The sequence below is a fragment of the Babylonia areolata genome, chromosome 8 (genome assembly GCF_041734735.1).
Source record: "Babylonia areolata isolate BAREFJ2019XMU chromosome 8, ASM4173473v1, whole genome shotgun sequence".
NCBI lineage: Eukaryota > Metazoa > Mollusca > Gastropoda > Neogastropoda > Buccinidae > Babylonia > Babylonia areolata.
The window spans coordinates 20,786,042-20,807,943 of record NC_134883.1 but is presented as its reverse complement, the minus strand read 5'-3'; the positions used below and the strand labels follow the sequence as shown (position 1 = coordinate 20,807,943).

The 21,902-nt window shown below is 37.6% G+C and overlaps 1 protein-coding gene across 4 annotated transcripts in view; it reads left to right on the top strand.

Moving 5' to 3' along the window:
• The window catches only part of LOC143284644 (cAMP-dependent protein kinase type II regulatory subunit-like), a 66,522-nt gene extending 45,006 nt beyond the window's left edge, over positions 1 to 21,516 (top strand). For 2 of the 4 annotated variants that reach the window (XM_076591523.1, XM_076591522.1), the window contains exons 7-15: positions 84 to 148; positions 3,596 to 3,749; positions 4,245 to 4,346; positions 4,898 to 4,972; positions 6,620 to 6,685; positions 9,257 to 9,328; positions 13,179 to 13,239; positions 14,459 to 14,527; positions 15,396 to 21,516. In XM_076591523.1, the coding sequence (XP_076447638.1) occupies positions 84 to 148; positions 3,596 to 3,749; positions 4,245 to 4,346; positions 4,898 to 4,972; positions 6,620 to 6,685; positions 9,257 to 9,328; positions 13,179 to 13,239; positions 14,459 to 14,527; positions 15,396 to 15,526 (795 nt within the window). In that variant the 3' untranslated portion in view covers positions 15,527 to 21,516. The remainder of the gene's footprint in view (positions 1 to 83; positions 149 to 3,595; positions 3,750 to 4,244; positions 4,347 to 4,897; positions 4,973 to 6,619; positions 6,686 to 9,256; positions 9,329 to 13,178; positions 13,240 to 14,458; positions 14,528 to 15,395) is intronic. The other 2 variants (XM_076591524.1, XM_076591525.1) reach the window with 2 other exon arrangements.
• Positions 21,517 to 21,902: the final 386 nt, after the last annotated feature.

Genomic DNA, 21,902 nt, shown 5'->3' with positions numbered 1-21,902 from the left:
TGTGATTTCTCAAAGCTTCATGCTAACCTTTTTAAAGTGTTCATAGCATTATCACATCGGACAGTTATCTTTTTTGTTTTCAGGTACAACCAGGGGAACATATTATTGACCAAGGAGACGACGGAGACAACTTTTATGTCATAGACAGGTAGGTACACCTCAAAGTGCCTTAGATGTTGCTTTTTTTTTTTTTGCTTTTTTTTTTTTTTTTTTTTTTTTTTTTTTTTTTTTTTTTTGCTTTTTTTGTCAGTGATTGCTTAAATGTTAGCTAAAATGTATAAGTAGGAAGTGTAAGCTTGTAACCTGTAATGAAATTAATTATGTCTTGTGCACACTTTTACAGGAATTTCTCATGAAGTCTGATTAACATTAGATATATTTTTTTATGTATTGTAGTTATAATTGTCATTGCCGCTGCATTTGTCAAAAATTAGTGTAAGTGGTCAGTGTGAATTTGTCTCAGTATTTGTATGTGTGTGTGTGTGTGTGTGTAAGGCCGAATTGATAGTATCTTTAAGCTCTTGCCTTCAGTCTATGCACATGCTTGTTGAGAGAGATGATGTCCTCTGGCATTCAGTCCATCCCACCAGACTGAACTCTTACCCAACTGCATTTGTGTCTGGCTATGTCCCGACAAGCATGAATAAATTGTGTATTGACCACAAGGCTGGTGGACCAGACGAGATGATAAAGTTCCTTAATGGCCAGTAGGCCGGTGGGCCAGGCAGGATGATTGAATTCTATAATGACCACTGGACTGGGCTGGCTGACCCGACCAGATGATTAAATTCCATATTGACCTCAAAGTTGGTGCACCAGACAAGATGATTAGATTCTGTATTGACCACTGGGTTGGTTGACCAGACAAGATGATTTAATTCTGTATTGACCACTGGGTTGGTTGACCAGACAAGATGATTTAATTCTGTATTGACCACTGGGCTGCTTGACCAGACATGATGATTTGAATTCCACAATGACCACTGGGCTGGATGACCAGTCAGGATGATTAAATTCTATAATGACCACACAGACTAGCGAGTGTGCTTGGCTCTTGTGCCATATCTTTTTTAAATGATAATAATACTAATCCAATTATGTAGTGCCTACCCATGCAAAACATGCTCAGTTGTGCTGTACAGTGCAAAAATCAACATGTAAAACATCCATTTAAATACTAAAATGAAAAATCTAACATTTATACCCACGTACAAACCCACCACCAAACACTAAAATAATGTTCAGATGTACTTGAAAATCTCCATACACAACATCATGCTCATCATACATATCATATATCACAATACCAAAATAATGCACATTTCATATATATCACAATACTAACACTTCTGTATTTGAAATGATATCACAATACTTAACAAGAGGCAAAGCCTTCAAGACTCACTTGTGCTTTGTACTTTATCCAGTAAAGAATCATGAGGAGAAAAAAAAAGAGATTAAAAAAATCATTGAAAAGTGCTCTGTATCAAATATGATATATAGAATAAGCTTGGGAGAAAAAAAGAAAAGGTTTGCGAGCAGGATCGTACCATGCATGTTCAGTTCCGAAGCAAGCAGACTAATCCCCACTGCTGCAGCGCATCTGATGTCATTTGACTAAATCTAACGCTTAAAGCAATGTTGACATTTTCTTCTTCGTGCAATGAATAGATGTGATTGTAGTGGACATAATAACGCCGTTTAAATCATGTTTTTTTGTGTGTGTTTTATTATATCTCGATTATTCTTTTATTTCGGTGGTAAAGGAGATGTTGCCATCGCTTTAAGCCAGCCATAACACATGGTAGATCTCTGAATCTGCACGAACAAGTCTACAACAGGCTGAAAGAAACAATTCTTTTTTCTTTTTTTTTATGTTCATTCCAGTTAATTCAGTGTCCACTTTAGAATATTTATATGCAATAGACACATTGATGGTGTAGTTAGTATCACTGTATGTGTTCTGTCCAGAATTTGTATTTCTTTCCTTTTAATTGTGAACAAGAAAAATGAGGTCATGTTGTCTTCGGACACAACATACCTTCTAGTAGGCCATACTCAATGGGAAGCAGTTTTTAGAATTTTCAGATTTCAGAACGAATCTCAACAAAATAAACTGTTAATGATTTGGAAATACAGCTTAATTCGGGAGATTTACAACCTGTTATTGGTATAGCTGAATTTTTTTTTCATACTATGTTTAAGCCACGTTTGGTATTGGCAGACAAAGTATTTCCAGAGAAAATGGCAATATTAATGTTTACCATGGACACACAGACAGACAGACACAATCACACACACACGCATGCACGCACGCGCGTGCGCGCTCGTGCACGTGCGCGCACAGCCGAACACTGGGTTAAAACATAGACTCACTTTGTTTACACAAGTGAGTCATTAATAAAAACCAACCCCAATACTTAAAAGCAGTCCAGTACATCACAATGCAGAATTTATATTTAAAGTTGCATCACTTGAAATCAGTCTCACCCCCACTTCCTTCTCCAAACAACATCTCAACAGCATACACAGAATATTTAAGATCATCGAAACTACAAAAGACTTTTTTTTTTAATCTGACTCTTAAAAACCAGCCACACACATCAGGACGGTAGTAGGGGAGGATGGTGCTTTGATGGTCCCCCCCCCCCACCCCCTCGTCTGTATCATTCAGGGATTTTCATGACAAGGGGAGCAATTCAGGGCTGGCTTGATGAATCACAACCATTTTAGATAAGCATTGATGAAGCTGGTGATTCTCAAGTGGACCTTCCTCTTTGCACTGTTCTGCATCACAGTGAAATGTGAGAAACTGAAAGGACATTTTTTGTACCTCAATTAATTATTATTTTTCCTATTAAACCAGCAAATGTTGTTCACTCAGTGGCTCTTCCATTTTTCTTCCTATAGCCAGTCATTTTATTGCTTCAGAAGGGGCATTTGCACATGTTTTTGAAACTCCTCTTGTGATTTTTTGTTTGTTTTGTTTTTAATCTGCAACCTTTCTTGTTTTTATATGCCATCAAGATAGATTCCCAGGCCGTTCCAGCCTCTGTGCTGATGTGTCTTGAAGAGTGTTTATTTGAACATATTCCAGTGGAAAAAAAATCCTGTGGATACAGTGTTGTAGAGTGAAACTGTGTCATTTACTCTTTGTGTGCCATTTTGTGTTTTTTGTTGTTGATGAGAAAGAAGACTGAAATAACAGGACAGAATAAACCTCGCAGACATAACAGCATCACATAAACAACACCTTGAAGGCTTCACTTTATCGATGTTTTCATTTGATTTGAGTGCATGCTGTGCTGTATATACCAGCATCATATTAACAGCGGTGTTAGGTCTCAGCTTTGAACTTACTGATAAAAACAATTGACCATGGATTTTTCTGAAACTAGTCTCAGCGCTTCTGAGAAACTGCTCTTTTTTTTCTTCTTTAAAAAAAAAAAAAAAAAATTGTTAATTGATATGTTTCGCTTTTCCTATGTAATATCTGTTATGAGGTGTGTTTTTTGAGAGAGTGAATTTATTTAATTTGAAAATTGAAATTGGGCTTGCGCAGCTGTTAATTCAAGCAAGTGTGGATTGTGTGCAGTGGAACCTATGACATCTTTGTGGATGTTGATGGTAAACCCAAGAATGTGGGGAATTATGACAATGCTGGCTTCTTTGGGGAGCTTGCCTTAATGTACAACATGCCTCGAGCAGCTACCATCATTGCTTCTTCCTGTGGCACCATCTGGGCTTTGGTGAGTCTGGTCTGACTGAGACTGCACAGTGAAGGGAGCAAACATTGGAAAAGTTTTGAGTTGATGTATACTGATCACGATGCTTGTGTGTGTGTGTGTGTGTGTGTGTGTGTGTGTTATTTTGTGGAGATATGTGTTTCCATAAATTGATAAGTTTGTATTTGTACACTTGAAGATCTTATGTCCCTGTCTGTCTCTCTCTCTTTCACTCTCACTCTCCCTCTCTCTCTCTCTCTTGTCACATTTTTTCTTTATTTTTCTTTGCAGTTTTGTATGTATCATCATTACCATGCTTATGCCTTTATGTAGTATTGTATAGTGTATGCTGATGACTTTATGTAGTTTTGTGTAGTGTAGACCCTTTTCAGGGTGGGGACTGGATGTAAAAAAAAAAAATTTTTTTTTTTAAGCGTGCCAGTGCTTATTTGTTATCCTCAAAAATTTATTTATTTATTTTTGGTTTTGTCTCTGAAATTGCTGTCCTTACTGATGCAGGACCGCACGACATTCCGGCGGATAGTGTTGAAAACAGCTTTCCAGAAGCGCAAGAAATACGAAACCCTCCTGGAGAGTGTTCCATTATTGAAGTCATTGGATGTAAGTGACTTTCTTTGATTCTCTATTTTACGTAGTGGTGAAGGCTTAGAAGCACAATTCAAAGGTTGTATCATGCGCCCAGTCTTTACCATTTTGAACTTTGTGCAATTTTTGGTTATGGTCAGAAACATCAGTTCTTGGAAGTCTAATTTGCAGGTTGAAAAAAAATTAAGAGCACAACATAATGCTATTAAACATATTTTGTGTTCTTCTGCTATATACAATACCTCCCTACAACTGCTGATCTCCATAATTTTTTTTTTTGGGGGGGGGGGGCGGGGGGTGGGTATGGATTCTGTTGCCTCTCTTTCCCTATTGCTTAAAAGACATTGAACATTTGAACATTAACCATTGTGGACAGAAAACTACACTGAATGCATGAAGGATGTTGTGTTAGAAACTTGCCGGAAGAACAGTCAGGTCTGTTGAAATATGCACAGTGCATGTTCTTTGTGTATGTGTGTTTGTGGATGTGATTGCCTGCAATAGCTTTCCACTGATTAGCTGTGTTATGATACAAACTAATTTCATTACTGGTCATTTTGTTACAGTTGTATGAACGAATGAATGTTGCTGATGCTCTCCAGTCTAAGACCTTTGAGGATGGAGAACAAATTATTAAACAGGTCTGTTGCATTTACTCTTCTGCTGTTTATTTCTTTCTGTCCATTAAAAAACAACAACAAAAACATTTACTTTGAAAGATCATGCTGTGTGAACATTTCACGAAAAAACAGTTATGTGGATGAAATAATAATTATATATCTCCTTGAAGATGCTCAGATTGGATGAATAGCATCAAATTGATCTGTAAGAAGGATTCAAAGCATTAAGCAGCATATTCTGTAGTGTATGGTTCTTCAGTAGCGTGGTTTCACATGGTCTGCATGCAGTTACTAGCTAAATCCTGAATGCGTTGCAGAAGGAACTTGGAATACCCCACTTGTCCTGTTGTCCAGGACAACTAAACCGTCTGGCAGACAAGTGGAAATGCTCTCTCAAGATGTCAGTGAAAGGTTTACTGAGTTGTCATCTTCAGTGCAGGCTTATATGACACTTTCCAAGGAGGTGTCACTGTGTTCAGACAAATCTGTATACGCTACACCACATCCGTTAGGCAGATGCCTAACAGCAGAATAACCCAACATGATTACTCAGGCCTTGAGTGCATGTTTATATATTGGTCTACCTATCAGAGTGGATTTTTTTCTGCAGAATTCTGCCAGAGGGCAACACTCTTGTTGCCATGGGTTCTTCTTCAGTGCGTCAAGTGTGTGCCGTGTTCTATGAATGAAATGTGTCAGCACAGCAATGCCACATCTGAATTGAAAAACTCTGTGGGAAATGTGTGACTGTTTATTTCTTTTTATTGTTAGTAAAGAAACAGTTACACCCTCTTTTCCTATTCTCACTCCTATTCATTCTCCCTCTGTCTGTCTGTCTGTCTCTCTCTCTGCCAGTATGTCTTTCATGTCAAATTTGGGTGTGTTTTGGTAGGTGTTTGTGGGAGTGGGATTGTGAATTTTATTGAAGTAAATCTAAATCTGTGAAGTTTTTGCATGGGTGGGTGTGTGGAGAGAGTGGGGGAGGGGGACAGAGAGAGTTATAATTTATTGTGAAAGTTGTATTATGATTATTATTTTTACTTTGTCATGTGTGGAAACATTTATGTGCGTCTTCAAGTTTGTTATGTGACTGGTATGCTTTTGATTCTCTGATCTGATTTTATGTAAATCATGTAATTATTATCTGAAGTCCCCCCCCATGCCTCCTTGGTTTTATATACCTTGTTTTATTGCTTGAGGAGTGTGGAGCATTCATTGAATGTGTTTCAGTCTTGTGCAATATGCAGTAGTGTGCAAGGATGATTGAACAAACAGCACAACATTTTCTTGTGTTTTTTAACACTGGTGTGATTATATCTCTTTGTGCCCTTCTTTTGCATACTTCTTATTCAGTGACTTACACTGCTGAATTGTCATTGCTGGTAGTTACTGTCAATAACCCTCTCTTTATTAGCAAGGGCAAGTAGAAATTGGGGGGTGGGGGACAAGTATGGAGATTCTTTTTTTTCTTTTTCAGTTACTTGTCCAGGATATGTAAAAAAAAAAAATAATAATAATAATAATGATAATAAAATAATAATAATAATAATAATAATAATAAAATCTGGGAATTTCTAGCCATGGTAGGTAGGATTTCTTCATTTGAGTGGCAAGCTGGGCGTATTAAGGTGAAGCAAGCAGACCGGAAAAGTTTGGATCATGTTTCAGGGTGATGCAGCACAGATGATGTACTTTGTGGAGTCTGGTGAAGTCCGCATCGCAATGACCAACAAGGTGAGGTCTATCAAAAAGATGTGAAGTGTGCAGTCTTTTCATTTACTGCATCATTAGAAATGCATGTTATCTTCTTTCTCTCTTTCTCTGATCTCTCTCTCTCTCTCTCTCTCTCTCTCTCTCTCTCTCTCTCTCTCCCTCCCTGTCTCTTTTCACCCTCTAGATTTTTATTTTATTTTCAACGTTTAAAACATTCTTGTTATTGTGTTAGATTTTGTCACAACACATTTTCTGTGTGAAATTCGGGTTGCTCTCCCCTGGGAGAGTGTGTTGCTACAGTGCAGCACCACCTCTTTTTTTTTTCTTTTTTTTCTGCTTGCAGATATATTAGTTTTCCTATCAAAGTAGATTTTTTGCTCACATTTAGTGTATTAAACAAATATGCCTCAAAGTAATGCTTTGTTATTGACAGTGCAGAAAAGACCAGGAATATTGTACATGAAAAAATTCTTCAGACAGAGCTGACATGATTCAAAAAGGAAAGAAAAAAACGACAGAATAATTGGAAATATGATATATTCTCTTTGCATTGTTTTAAAAAAAAAATGTATATATTTTTTTTAGTCGCAAGTATTTTGTGTAAAATTTACTTTCCCATATTGTACTGTCTGTTATACTTACAGAGCATTACTTCAGACTTTGCGGTGTATCTAGCATTACTTCACACCTTATGGTGTATTTCTCTGTCAAGTCCTTTCAGTGATGCTTGTAGCAGTTTGATATTTTTCTTCCATTCAGTATCATTGTTCCTTGTCAGATAAGTTGGTCAACTGAGCATGTTCTCTATATTCTGTGAGTAGTGCAGGTTAGAGATGTCAGTGTTTTCATCTACGTGTCTGTTTTAAACTGATAGATATGGAATACAATCCCATATCTATGAGTAAATGAATGTTTGTTTGATTTTCTCGATTGTCAGTGACCTTTTGTTATGTTGTTGTTTTTTTTTGCTCATGTGTGTAAACAAAGAGTGTATGTAATAGCCCAGTTTTAGCCCAGTTTTGGTTGTCTGTGTGTATGTATGTGTGTATGCCTGTCCATGATAGACGTACACTTTTTTTTTTCCTGGAAATAATTTGTCAGCACAAAATTTGGCTTAAAATTAGAAGATTTTCTTTTTCATACATTCCAATTATAGGATCATAAGTCAAGTTTCAGATCTTAGACACTTTATTTCACATAGCCTCTAGATCTGCAAGATTTTGTTTGTTTGTTTTGTTGTTGGATTAGCAAAAGTTGTGTTTTGCTGAGTTGCGGTTTTAGGATTCCTTTGTCTGCAGTTAAAAGAAAAGAAAAAAATCTGGACGGACCTACATAATAACACTAACTGCACCATCAACATATTATTGCATACCAATATATTTAAAGAAGGTTATGAATCAGAATGAACTTGCTGAACATTCGACACATTCCAAAAAAAAACTTTTGCTTCAGCAAACACATGTTTTTGGTGGTGAGCAAAAATACTATTTGGACTGATATACATACTGGTAACACCTTCACTCCCAACAACCCTATCCCCCACATTTGGGTTTTCATTGTTTTTAAATTTGCAGAAATCATGTACCGGAGGCATAAAAGCTTCTCTCTCTCTCTCTCTCTCTCTCTCTCTTTCGTTTTTTTTTGTTTGTTTGTTTTGTTTTGTTTTGTTTGTTTTTTGGGGTTTTTTTTTTGGGGGGGGGGGGGGGGGGGGTTCTCCCCATTGTCATAGCTTTGATTCTGGCTTTGTCTGTTCTGAAAACAAAAAGGACCTTGTTTTTGAAGGTTGTCAGCATTTTCTGTTTGCACAGGTTGACATCACATTTCTTCCTACATATGGTTATTAAGACTTTTATTGTTTTCTATGTGTTCAAGTGATTTTCACAGCTGATGACCAAGGATATTAATCAGTGATTCTTTAAATTGTATTCATCAGATTGTGAAGTGTCTATAAGTAGTCCATGAGGTTGTGTGAGGAGAAGACATTTAGCTAAGTCAGAAAATCTAAATGTTATGGATGAAGGAAAAGCTTTTTATGTCATTTTGAAAATATGCAACTGTACACATTCTATATGGGTGAATCTTAAAATAATGAAATACATGAATTGGTTTCAGGAATCAGTGAGTTGAGTTTGTCTTTTGCCTAAATGTTTTCTTTTCTTTTTTGCATGTTCAGTTGTTTTTTTTCTGTTTTTCTTTTTGAGTGTTATTTTCCATTGTGGATCTAACTGGTTGAGTTACCTTGTTTAATTTAGTTTTTAGCAGTCATGGCAAATGTTGAATTTTTATTGTATTAATCTCATCACCTTTTCCATTCATTTCTCTGGCAATCCGTCAAAGTCTTTGTCACTTTATTTATCTGTTTGTTAAGTTTACACTTGCTTTCTTTGGGGGTGGGTGGTAGGTAATGGATGATGGCTGGATGGTAAGACAAGTCTCTTAGTCTTCGACTGGGATAGTACTTAAAGTGAATGGAAGTTTGTGTACTTTTAAAGGGTCTGTATGTCAATGTATGTGATTTGATGAGTGCACGAAATGAAGAAGAACCAAGTCTGGCAGTTGACCCTACCTGTCGTGTTGCATGGGCTGCCAAAGGAGCGAGAGGATGATGGGTCTGATATCTCAGACCTCCAGGAGGCAGAGTCGTGTAGACTTTCTTTGGCTGAGGTATCTCTGGCGCTCTGTGTTTCCCAATGACTAAAATGCACAGTGATGCTGTGGTTTGCTCCGTCTGTCTTGCATTGTCACAGTGTGTGATGTGGGCACGTTGTCACAAGGTGGTGTGAAATGGGTTGGGTTTTTTTTTCATGTGTTTTGTACATACATTTCACTTGTAATGTCATCTTTAAGGTGAAGGCAGTGATTCGAGATGGAATGGGGATCACAGAAGACATTATGATAGAAAGAGCACACAGAACTCAAAAAGACACTGCTATCATTGTGAAATTGCTGTCTTGTAAACAAAAGACACTGATTTTGAAGAATGCTCACAATCTGAGCTCATCAGACCGATTCAACAATGTATATGTTAGGGAGGATTTTTCCAAAACCGTGCGACAGAAACGACAAGGACTTTCTAGGGGCCGGAGGCCTGGAGATTAAAGTTTTGTTCTTGTTCTTGTTCTTAATGTCATCTTTACAAGCTTTGCCCTTCTCTCATCATTAACATTATGTATTGTTATTGATTCATTCATCTTTGCACATAAATGAGTCACAGGAACAAAATTTGAACCTTAGTCTGCAAAGCACAGAATGTGAGCAAGGACGTACAGGCTGACAGAATGTACAGTAGCATGAGTCTGTGCAAGCTGGTTACTGTCTAAAAGAACAGGAAAGACAGCATGGGTGTGTTTGATTTTGGCAGTCAGAGGGTGGGCACACAAACAAAACAGCTTGTTACCCAGATGTTCCTAACATGTCCAGTTGTCTTCCACAGACCTGTGCACTTGCCAGCTGAGGATGTTTGTTTGGTTTTTTTTCAGGACAAATGCATCTTGTTCTCTTGTATTGCTGTTTGTGAACGGTTTGCATTGTTTTATCATGATATGAAGTACTCTTGGTGCACAAGTGCTTGCCTGTTGCTTTGTTGGTTTCTAAAATGATTTGCAGCAGAAGCACTTGTTTTCTTTATTTTCTTTTCTCTCTCTCTCTCTCTCTCTTGTTTTTGGATTAATTTTTTTATAAACCAATTGACATCAAACATGCGGTTAAGTGTGCAGTATGTATCTTCATTTCTGATGTGTTCACTTCCTGATTGTGTGTATGCATGGTTCATATTTTTAATTGGTTTGACCTTTGGAATTCATGTTCTTTCTGGACATAGTTAATTTCATAAATAATTACATCAGATTTAATATATCTTTTTTTTTAATGTATGGGTGTGTTTGGTGTTTCACAGACTTACTGATGCACAAAGAAAAAAATTCATCTGATATTTTGAAAACAACATTTATTAGAAAACTGATGTTATTTTGCATTTTGTTATTCACTGGGGTTTTTTTTGTTTTGTTTTTTGTTTTTTTGTGTGTGTGTGTGTTTTTGTTTTTGTTTTGTTTGTTTTTTTTGTTGTTTTTTTAAGAGTAAGTGCAGATTGGAGGTGCCGCAGCAGAGTCAGGTAGGCGTTGGACTTCTGATCACCAGTGACCAAGGTTCAAGGCCTTGTTTCAGCCCGGTGTTGTGTCCTTGAGGGGAAAAGGCACTTAACACTTTACTCTGATTTTCCTCACTCCACCCACGTGTGTGTGTGTGTGTGGAGGGGGTACCTAACTTTGGTTGGGGAAGGTTAAAATGGCAGAAGGAGAGGATTGGATCCCTGCACCTTGCTATGCCAAGCCCTGGCCCTGTCCACACAGTGGTTGCAAATTCACAGCCCCGATGGCTGCAAAAGGCTGTAGGACTTTTAACCTTTAACCTTAAAGTCTTAACTCCCGAGAGCAAGGTTTCGGTTGCGCCCCTTTTCTCTGCATTCAAATTTTGTATTACGTGTAGCTGACACATTTTGTACTTTCCAAAGTCAATTCAGGTCTAGATTGGAAGCTGCTAGGCAAATCTCGCTCTCTGCCATAAATGAAGCCAAACCGTAGCTTTATTAGGCTTTTATTTTGAATAAACCTTCACCGACGTCACAGTGTCAGACTCTGGTGAGAAACTGGCTTGATTCAAATCGCCCGCCATTTATAGTCCGGTTCAGGCTTTAAGTACAGATTTGCCATTTTTGACTCACTTGTGTAAACAAAGTGAGTCTGTGTTTTAACCCGGTGTTCGGTTGTCTCTGTGTGTGTGTCCATGTGTCTGTGTGTCCATGGTAAACTTTAACATTGACATTTTCTCTGCAAATACTTTGTCAGTTGACACCAAATTAGGCATAAAAATAGGAAAAATTCAGTTCTTTCCAGTCATCTTGTTTAAAACAATATTGCACCTCTGGGATGGGCACAAAAAAAATTAAAAAAGAAGCCTAATTATATGCAAACTGCATTTACTGTTATATTTATATTTTTTGTATTCTCTAAACTTGGCGCTTTGACCTCTTATTCTGACACAACAACAAGAGGAGTCATTATTATCATTTTTTGTTCAAACAGGAACTTCCTTTGCTAAGCATGGAATTTTTATTTATTTTGCAAACATTTTGGTGCAGATAGTGAAAAAGGGAAATTACTCTGTAATTAATGCTAGGGGACGTAATTTATCACAAGTGAGTCTTGAAGGCCTTGCCTCTCTTGTTCTTAATTAACCCCGCCAGAATTTTCAGAAAGGTTACAGAGATACCTGCGGAAGGTGCATGTTTATAAGCACATGCATGTTGTGCTGTGTCCATGTATTCTTGGTTACTTGCATTCATTAATGGGCAGGAAAATCTTGTTTCGCAAAAGAAATTATTATATCATTTAGCAAACCCAGTTTCATGAGCATTGTGGATACAAATCATGGAAGACCTGCAAAGCTGAACTCATGGAATGATTATACTTCATTGGAAAGCCACAAGCCCTGCAATGGATACACAGACTTTTGCCTGGGGATAAGAAGCTAGTTGTTAAAACAATGATTTGATTTTTTTTTTTTTTTTTTTTTTTTTTTTTTGATAAATGATGATTTTTCATTGATAATGATTATGGTAGAAGTGTAAACAAAAAAAGTAATGATAAGAAAATATCTTTGCTGCTTATCTGGTCTTCAGCATGGCTGTAGTATCAAATTGTTCTGATCAATTGGTGATATATGATTCAGCTGATTTCACTGTTACATATGTCTGTTATTAAGTGATGTTTTCGTTTCTGATTTCTGTGCACAGACTTTGTGTCATTGAGAAATATTTGTATTTTATGCATATGATAAAAATATTCAGCCTTCAGGAATTGGGATAAAACTGCCAATCATGCCTTGGAAATTACGGTAACAGCTATCTGTTGTATTTAATGGTATGGAATAACACGTGTATCTAAGAAATTGGGGAGTCCTTTAAGACTTTGATGTTTTGATTTAGAAAACAGGAATGAGTTTGATTAATGCTTGAGATGATACAACCATGGAATAGCGAAACTTTAGTTTGAAAAGCTACTGTTAAAGAAAAAGGCTTATATAACTTCTAGCAACACATGAGCTAAATGCAGAACCTTGATTGAAGAGATTTCTTTTTGACAGATGATTAGTGGAATTTTGTCAGGGAAATGCAGGATTAAGTTCAGACCTTGCGGGCTGTTGCAGACAAAGGCAGTCATTGTTGTTATTTCAGCCAGTTGTATGGCACATGATTGCATTCATATGTATTCTGCTCTCAAGACTCCAGGCTGGTATATTTTTCATACACCAGGTACAGAAAATCATTGTTCAACATCAACAAACAGTAAATTAAGTATAAATGAGAGAAAACAGAGTAAGCTATGAGTGAGTTAAGAAACCATGTATGTTAAAATCTTGAGTTAGCACTGAAAGGAAATGATATCAGTTCATGAGTTATTCAGCAGGAAGTAACTGTACAAGCACTGCTATAGTTTTGTGATTTTTTTTTTTCCAGAATGATCCCTCACAGGGTGAGAAGGATGTGACAGTCGTGGAAAAAGGAGGATACTTTGGTGGTATGTGTCTTTGTTATCAGTGCCTTAATGCAATTAAACTGCATTCTGTTACCTGTATAATAGATGACTAAAATGCAGACTGAGTGAGTGCCCCCTCCAGAGTGGAAACCACCACCACATCCCTCCAAAACTGAGCCCCACCATGAATTTGTCTTGATGGCAACTCTCCCCAAGTATTGAGGTTGAGATGGTATGGAAACTGTTCATGGCAGTATGGACACAGAATCTTGTACATTAAAAAAAAAAATTCTTTATTGATGATGAATAGGGATCATGAGAATGATTCTGCTGCTTTGGAGGTCCATTTTAGGCTTGGGACAACATGATACGGTTGCCCTCTATGCTTACTAATATCCCAGCATCAACTAGACCTGAGAGAAACAGATACTTCAAGTGCTGGTTAGGAAATTGGAGTATAACTTTAGTATCCGTGAAGTGGATGATCAACAACAGGGTGGGTCTCAGTCTTCCCCATTTGAGACCATTGCACACTCAGCTGTGGGTAGGAGCTGGTCACAGGCCGAAAAATTCCACCTCTGCTGGGACTCAAACCAGCATCCTCTCAATCATCAGTCCATGGCACTAACTGCTTTGCCAAGGTGACTGGTCCATTCACTAGATAATGTTGCACAAGCCATTTAGTAACCCTAAGTTTGCTTAGATGTTAAGAATTCTGTAGACTTTAAGAACATTTTTAATGCTAAGCAAACTTAGTGCTGCAAAGACGTTTAATTCTGCAACCTGTCCCAGGCAGAATAATAGGCCCAAGGAACAAAAAATTGCTGCAGTGTGATGCAGAATTAAATTCCTGCACAAAATGCCCTTCACCCCTGCCTCGTACCCTGCCAGCTGTAACCTTCACAGGATTCTCCTATACTTCAGATGCTGTATCCATACCTCCCCTGTTATCATACAGTAACTGCAGATAGGTTTCCTTTTGTCACCCCCAGATCAGTTTCTTTTGAGTGTCTGTCCCTCGCTGTTTGTGGTGTATGATTATAGGACTTCTGTCCACATCACTAATCAATGAACAGCTGTCAGAGCTGTGCTGGTTAGCGCACCACAGAATTACTGTGAGTGCGCCAGATTGAACATATAATTATCAGATAAAAAGGTGAACAACATTAGGAGTGGATTTTCGATTCAGAATTCAGATTCAGATTTCAGCCCCTACAGATGTCTTTGCTTGTTGTTCATTTATTGTTTTTTTTTGTTTCAGAACTGGCCTTGATTACACATCAACCACGGGCTGCATCAGCTTACGCAAAAGGACAGGTCAAATGCGCTCGTAAGAAATGCAGTTTTTCAAAATGTTTTTTACATGTTGTATCGGCTGTTGTGGCCACTGTAAAATGCTTATCTTTTGATGTTCAGTAAGGGAAAACATTTGATCCAACCAATTTCCCTGAGGCACAGGTTTGGGGGCAGGAAAACTTCACTCATTTTGAGAACCATGGCCTCCAGGAGTACTCTGAAAGAATTGTTGACATTTGTCCTTTTTTTTCTTTTTTCTTTTTTTTTTTTTTGTATGGAAGAATTTAGCTGTGTTTGCATGACTTCTGGCCAATTATGATGTCCAGAAAGCAGCCACTTTTGATTTCCATGAATAAAGATAGCAGCAGAGGTATCACAATGTGAAGCTTGACTGCTTTCTGTCAGATGACATGCCAGCTATCACAGTATGTTTTTTTCATCAGCAATAACCTTTGTGAAGCATGTTAGAAGGGTTCTGCAGACCTACTGTCGCGTCAGCCCTCTCTCCGGTGGACAGTTTCATCCTGTGCAATTAAGAGTTCAGTATTTACATATGTAAATGAAAATTGAAGCCCAAATGTAATCTGCAATATGTGCAAACTAACTGAAATAACATCATTTTCTGTCATTGATACTGGCACTGACAAAAATTAACGGTGATAAACTGATTTTTGTTTTTATGTTTTTTATAAAAAATCTCTTGTTGGTATGTGTCACACATGTTTTAAAGCATTAATAAGCATTAATTCTTTTAAAGTAGAACGATGTGACTGTTTTCACATGCAAAGATGTTTTCAGCCGACTCGAATCCTCTGTTCTTTTCACCCTGCAGTTATTAAGGATAACGAGTTGCTGCAGCATTGCGCGCTATCTTGTGCATTGAAATTTGCTGTCTGTTTCAGTTCTGGATGTGGAAGCCTTTGAACGCATAATGGGTCCGTGCATGGAAGTGCTCAAGCGAAATATTACTGAGTATGAAGCACAACTGGGCCAAATCTTTGGCACGGCTGTGAGTATGAAGGACATGCGGTGAAACCCAGGGAGCATTGTGTTTCATCTTCACTGGGATGGGCGCGGATCATGTGTCATGCTTCTCCAATCCCTACCACCAACCCTTTCTGTTCTTCAACCTCCCTGCCTACCACATTGCTGTTGTTTTCAAAGTCTGGTCCTGTTGTATTTCATCCAGTCTGATTTTTGATCATACGCTGTTCTCAGAACTGCCAAACGCTCATCGCCCAAGTCCATGAGGGAAATTAAAGTGAACCCGGTTCATGTGCATGATAAATGTCAGATACAAACCATCATGCAGATGACTGTTAGCTTGCTTTGGGCTGAAGACTTTCTACCAAGCCCTACTGGTTGTGCGTAAGAGTGAACAGAATTGACACAGGAAGGCATTGTAGTGTCCATGAGTTGAACACTTTCTTTGCTGGTCACAGCAGTGGTTGTTTTGGGTTTTTCCCCCTTGCTGAGATTTTTTCTTGCATGATTCAACAGAACATTGCATCACATTGCAGAGACATAAGACAGTGTATGATCATTTTGCAATAAGTTTACAGAGACAAAGTTATGATTCAAATAAAAGAGAGAAAAGGAGAAAGCAGTCAAGCATAACGTCACAGCCAGTTAAGTATTATAAGCAATAGCTATACAACATGCTGCAAGGGCTTTGAAAAATGGAATAGCCAAAGTTATGGCAGTATTTTTTATGGATATAATGGTGGGTACTGTGAGGTTGCATTGGGTGAACAAAAAAATCATTGATGCTGGAATAAAAAATGTTACTGTATAGCTGTATATTCATGACTTACTTGTCCAGCGTTATGTGCAATGTTTCTCCCACCAACCCCCACCATAAATATTTGTGGTGTCTGTGGTATGTATTATTGAGTGATTTGATTTTTTTTTCCCCCCCAAGATCTTTAAACTGAAGTTGCTTATCTCCTTATTTACTGCATCTCAGAATAAAAGTGAAAAACAAAAGCCATAAACAGCACTTCTGTATCATTTGTTTTCCATTTCGCTTTCTTTCCTTTCTTTCTAAAGGTCAGGTGGACCATGTCAGTATGGAAATGAGGACTGCAGCCTTTGTCACAACTGTTGCACACCGTCACTGTGAAGTCATGTTTCCATGTTTGTCATCAGCATGTACAGTTGCACGGTCTCAGTCTCTGATTTTAGTCATCATATGTAAGCAGCCATGAAATGCAACCCCAGAAGAACTGTGTCAGGCAAAACCAAGAAAGCTCAGTGGCATTGATGACCTCTTTGACACCAAATATTCACCATTCTAAGAAAGGCTTTTTTTCCCCCCGGGTTGACAAAAAAAAAAAAAGAAAGAAATTTGCTCCTCCCATCTTTTCTAATTTCAGTAATACCAGTATTCTCATTGAGTATATACTTTGGCTTCAGTTTTAATGAGACTACTGTTGATTCATCGTTTTTTGTGGGGGTTATTTGTCAGGGGGGTGGGGTGGGGGGAGGCAATTGCGTTATAACTTTACTGCTTTAGACTGATGTTTTGTATTTGTTAATTGCTTCTATATCATTTTTGATTGAATATAATGTTTCTGAGAAGTGGTGCAAACAGGCTTCCATGTTTGATTTGATTGATTCAATTTGAGTCTGATCACCTATGTTTGTTTGTGTGGCAACTTTGCCATCAACATTTGCACAGCACTGCAAGAGAAACCAACATCGACAGAAAGCTAAACAATGATGAAACCTTTCTGGCCAACCTATTTATGAAGAATGGATCTAAGGGGAAACCTGGCCATGAATACTAGACACGTTTTAGCAGTAAATTCAATAATTTGAAGCTTATATTTTGCTTAGAAAATAGCCATTTTTGACTATTATTTTCTCTTTGATTTTCATCCTTAACAGGTTTTGATATTTAAAAACAAGGTTTCGCCCATGCGCTTAAAGTAAGGTGGCTTTGATAAGGCAAGCAGTGAATGTATGGAATATTTTTTATGTCACTTCAAAGATAAATACTTCATTTGCTTCACAGTTGTTTGATGTTTTTCAGGAATTCACAGAAAAACCGAAGAGAATAAAGATAGACTATCAGTACAACGGTAGAAAGGACATTGTTCTGACTGCCAACTTGAAGCAGACAACTGAAAAAAGAACCAACAGATTTGTGGTGTTATAAATAAATAGAACATTGCCATATGATAACACTAAGCATTATCATGCTGTTGGTTGCAGGAAAATAAAAGGTTCATAACCTGAAACCACTAAAAATAAATAAATAAAAAAAGAAAGGAAAAAAAAGCTATTCCATGAAATACTTTCTCTGCAGTGGAAGGAAGATGTAATCATTGTTTCCAAAAAATTACAATTATCTGGATGTGGATGTTAAAGACTGCTAGAGACGCGTCTTGTTGATACGATGAAGAAGCCATTTGGCAAAGCACAAATTGTAAGAGAGCATCAACTTGGAGAAAATGAAAAGCTGCTGGCAATAATGATACTGCCGTTCTTGTTGATATGACCTTTAAGAGCTAAGACTGATAATGTTTACAGTTCGGTAATGGATTGATCATCGTATTATCTTGGAAGGCTTGCCTTTTGCCTGCTTTTGAAAACTGTGAAGAGTTTTGCAGTTTACCCAACCAGACTTTTGCTGCTTGAATTTATCTGAGTTGGCTGGGGTTTCTCTTTCTTTCATTTCTTTGGTGTTTGTGTCATGTCCCCAAAGTGCGTTATACAGAGGCTACTCAGTGAATATTGGATGCACACTGAAAGTTTGTCCATAACATTGTTGTTGCCGTATGTGTGTACCGGGGACCAGGAAGTTTGATTGCCAAAAGCAGTAGCAGTGATTTTGCCCTCATACCATTCTTCAAGGCATAAATCAAAACTTTACCATAAAGTTTGGTGGCTGGCTGCTTGTTAGAACACAGGACCTTTATGCCTGACACAGCTGGAGAAGTAAGAATGCTGCTGGAAGATGTATGTATATCATTTAGGCTGTCGATTTATCTGATTTATTTATTTCTTTTCTTTTCTTTTCCCTCAAGGTCTAAGCACGTTGGGGTACGCTACTGGTCAGGCATCTACTTAGCAGATGTGATGTAGTGTAAACGGATTAGTCCGAACGGAGTGACGCCTCCTTGAGAAACTGAACTGAACTGAACCGGCTGAAGATATTTCTTGGGCATTCTGTGTGTGCAACACATGCCCTTTTGTTTGTGGCAGATGTTCTGTAATAAAATAAAAATATCAACTCAGAATTGTCTAGCTGTCTGTTTTATCCCAAAGAGCATAATTTTGAATAATTGGTTTTCAGCTGCTGTGTTGTCCCTATTTGGTACATTTTGAACGAGCGGTCGGAACTGGATAGAAAGTGAACTTTACATTATGTTTGAATTCCACAGCTTCTACCTTTTTAGAACTCCAGGATTGCTGTATGAAATACCACCACTTCCATAAGAAGTTTTATATCTTTTTATTTGCATTGGAATATTTTTATTTTTATATGTCTATGAAAACTTGTCATGTACACCTCGAATGGCAGTTTTGTAACATTCTCATTTGGAGGGGGGTTGTTTTGAAAATGTGTATATGTTGGAATGTTTTGTGAATGGTGTAATGGTGATGTTTGTTAGTACATTAGAGAAGAAATGAATATATTATGAATTTTAGGAAAAGGAAGCGCTGACCCAAGACCATCTCACTGGAAGTATTTTACTCAACGGACCTGTGAGGCACAAAAGACACATATTATCCTGCTGTCCTGGGGTATTTTATCCATGTGGTAGTATGTGTCAGATCATGGATGCCGCATCGTAGCATTATTACCTGACTGATATCACATGATGAAATCATAACCTGGACATACATGCCACATAATAATCAGCTGACAGAAATGTGCACTGGAATTGTAAGATGCATTTAAAATAATAATGTACTGTTTCCAGTTCTAATACATAAGCAGACACACTTTGCATGTTTGACAAAGTGCATTTTTGATGGGAGCTTTTCTGATTTTTACATCTTTCTTCAAATGACAGATTTTGGACTGATTTATTCTGCACAGATTGTTTAGCCACATATACCAGAAAGACTATTTTAGCAAACAGATATTTGAAAGGATTGAGGCATATTAAAAAGAAATTTAATCACATTTCATTGAAATCATTTCAGCTTACAGGCAAACCCAGTTTTCTCCTGTGTAGATGTTGGCATATCTGTCACAAATGACAGGACTGTGGGATTATTGATTTAGATTGTTTTTGTTTTTTTTAATCAGGGACTGGGTTGGGGAGTATTTAATCAGTTACATGGTTGGGAGGGGATGGGGGCGTACGGAAAAAGAGAAAGACTGCCCACCAGCCTTTCCAGTGTGTTTCTGAATCTTGCCATTGAGTGTCATAATAGACTATATGCTAGCGAACACCCCAAACTCTGACTCCATCACATATGAATACACATACATGTCAGTTGTTTTGTTGTAAACCATTTCTGATGCATGCCTTACCCAAAGTTAATGGGACTCCAAGGCCTACAACAGTCTTGTTGGATACAGTATGGTGTGGGCATTGCTTTTCAGCCAGAGTTGACAAACTTAACAATTTTCATCCTGAATAGAAAACCCTTTTGATAAAGTACTCACAGTATGGCTGTCTGCAAGATAATGAACAGCCGCAGCTATAAATGCAATCCTCTTGTCCCAAGAAAAGCTCTGTGACCCAGCACTTGCTTGTCAGTGTACTGTACAAAGAGTGTAAACCCTTTTGATAAAGTCCTCATATTACGGCTGTGCAGCCTATATTGCAAGATAATGAAAAGTTGCAGCTGTAAATGCAATCCTCTTGTCTCAAGAAAAGCTCAGTGACGCAGCATTAGCTTGTCAAGGTGTACTGTACATACAGTGTAACCACCAGAGTGTTCAGCTGGGGACGGCAAAGAACATATAAGTTTTCCCTCGAGCTCAAGGCCAGCAGCTGATCTGTCTATGAATACACTTTTCTGTGGAGGTTTGTCACAAATTACTGCACCCTCTAAAGTCAGTGTAGGTTCCTGATACAGCACTACTAGGAATTGTCTCATGTCCTTTTCTGTTCTTGAAGTATCGCATTATATCATTTTATTAATTGTGTATGTATGTGTGTCCTTTATAAATGTATCATCTAACTAGCACTTTTTCAGGAGTAGAGAAACCAATCTTTGCAGGATGCTGGACAGTTTTTGAAAAGTTTGTCTTGGATATGAAGGCATTTCAGATCAGCAACTCTGTAAGCCAAAATTGAGACTTCAGTCAGTTGATACCATATCCTTATTTTTACATGGGCAACACATGATTCAGATATGTGTGCATGGGTAGCATCTATTACACTTTGCATTTACACTGATATTATAGTTAACCACATTCTTAAGCAGTGGATTTATCATTGTCACAGACTAAATTTCAACAAAGTTCAGGTAACACAGTTCAAATTTCAGGGGTATGAAAGAAAAATTGTTGTGCTTCATGTTTGTCAAGGATTCTGAAAATTGTGTTCAAGACGAACTTTATCATCACTTTGGTTTCATAAGCTTCAGATGACAAGTAAATCCTAACAGAATCCTCAAACTGATAGAAATTTAAAATGTGATGATTGACGATTTCTTCTTATCACAATGGTTGACCACATCTGTTGATGATCACTTCTTTGACGTTTACCAAAATGAAGAACTCATCATGCATCATTGTATGACATGTATAAATGATATCAATATATATATATTTTTATTATATTGTTGAGCAGGATTTCCTTGCATAGGAGACCATTTTATTTCAAAACTGTCACATGTGTTAAGTTTTGATTGTGTGTCTTTTCGAAAGAGACGGTTTTGTTCATGAATGATTGTGTATGTGTGTGTTATCCCTATGTGTGCCTGTGTGTGCACTAGTTACCCCAACTTGTGATCAGGTTGGCAAGATCTAGTATTTTGCCAGCAAAGTTTGTTTCTTGATTATGCTTGATACCTTCCAGTTTCTGAAGCCTGAATTAAAGTGAACTGATGATCTGTGCACTGCTTCAAAGTTTGCTGGTAGCATGGTTCTTTATGTGTAGCAATATCATTTAGTTCTCAGTAGCGAAAATGACAAACTTTGAAGTTTGTTTGTGCTGGAAAAAAACATGTTATCTACTTTCAGTTCATTCTTCATCTCAGCCATTCTTCCACTTACAACAGTGGATAAGATACAACTGGTTTAATTATTTTAGATTAATTTGTATGTTCCTACAAGTTACATAAGTCAGAAAATCAAACAAACAAGTGGGGATGGCAAACAAGGCAGGGAGAGAGAAGACATTGGAGTAATAAGGACAAGAGGTGTGTATGGACAAAAAGCAAAAAAACGTGTTTACAGACTAGAAAGGAAAAAACAACAACTGTATGACCCAAGAGGA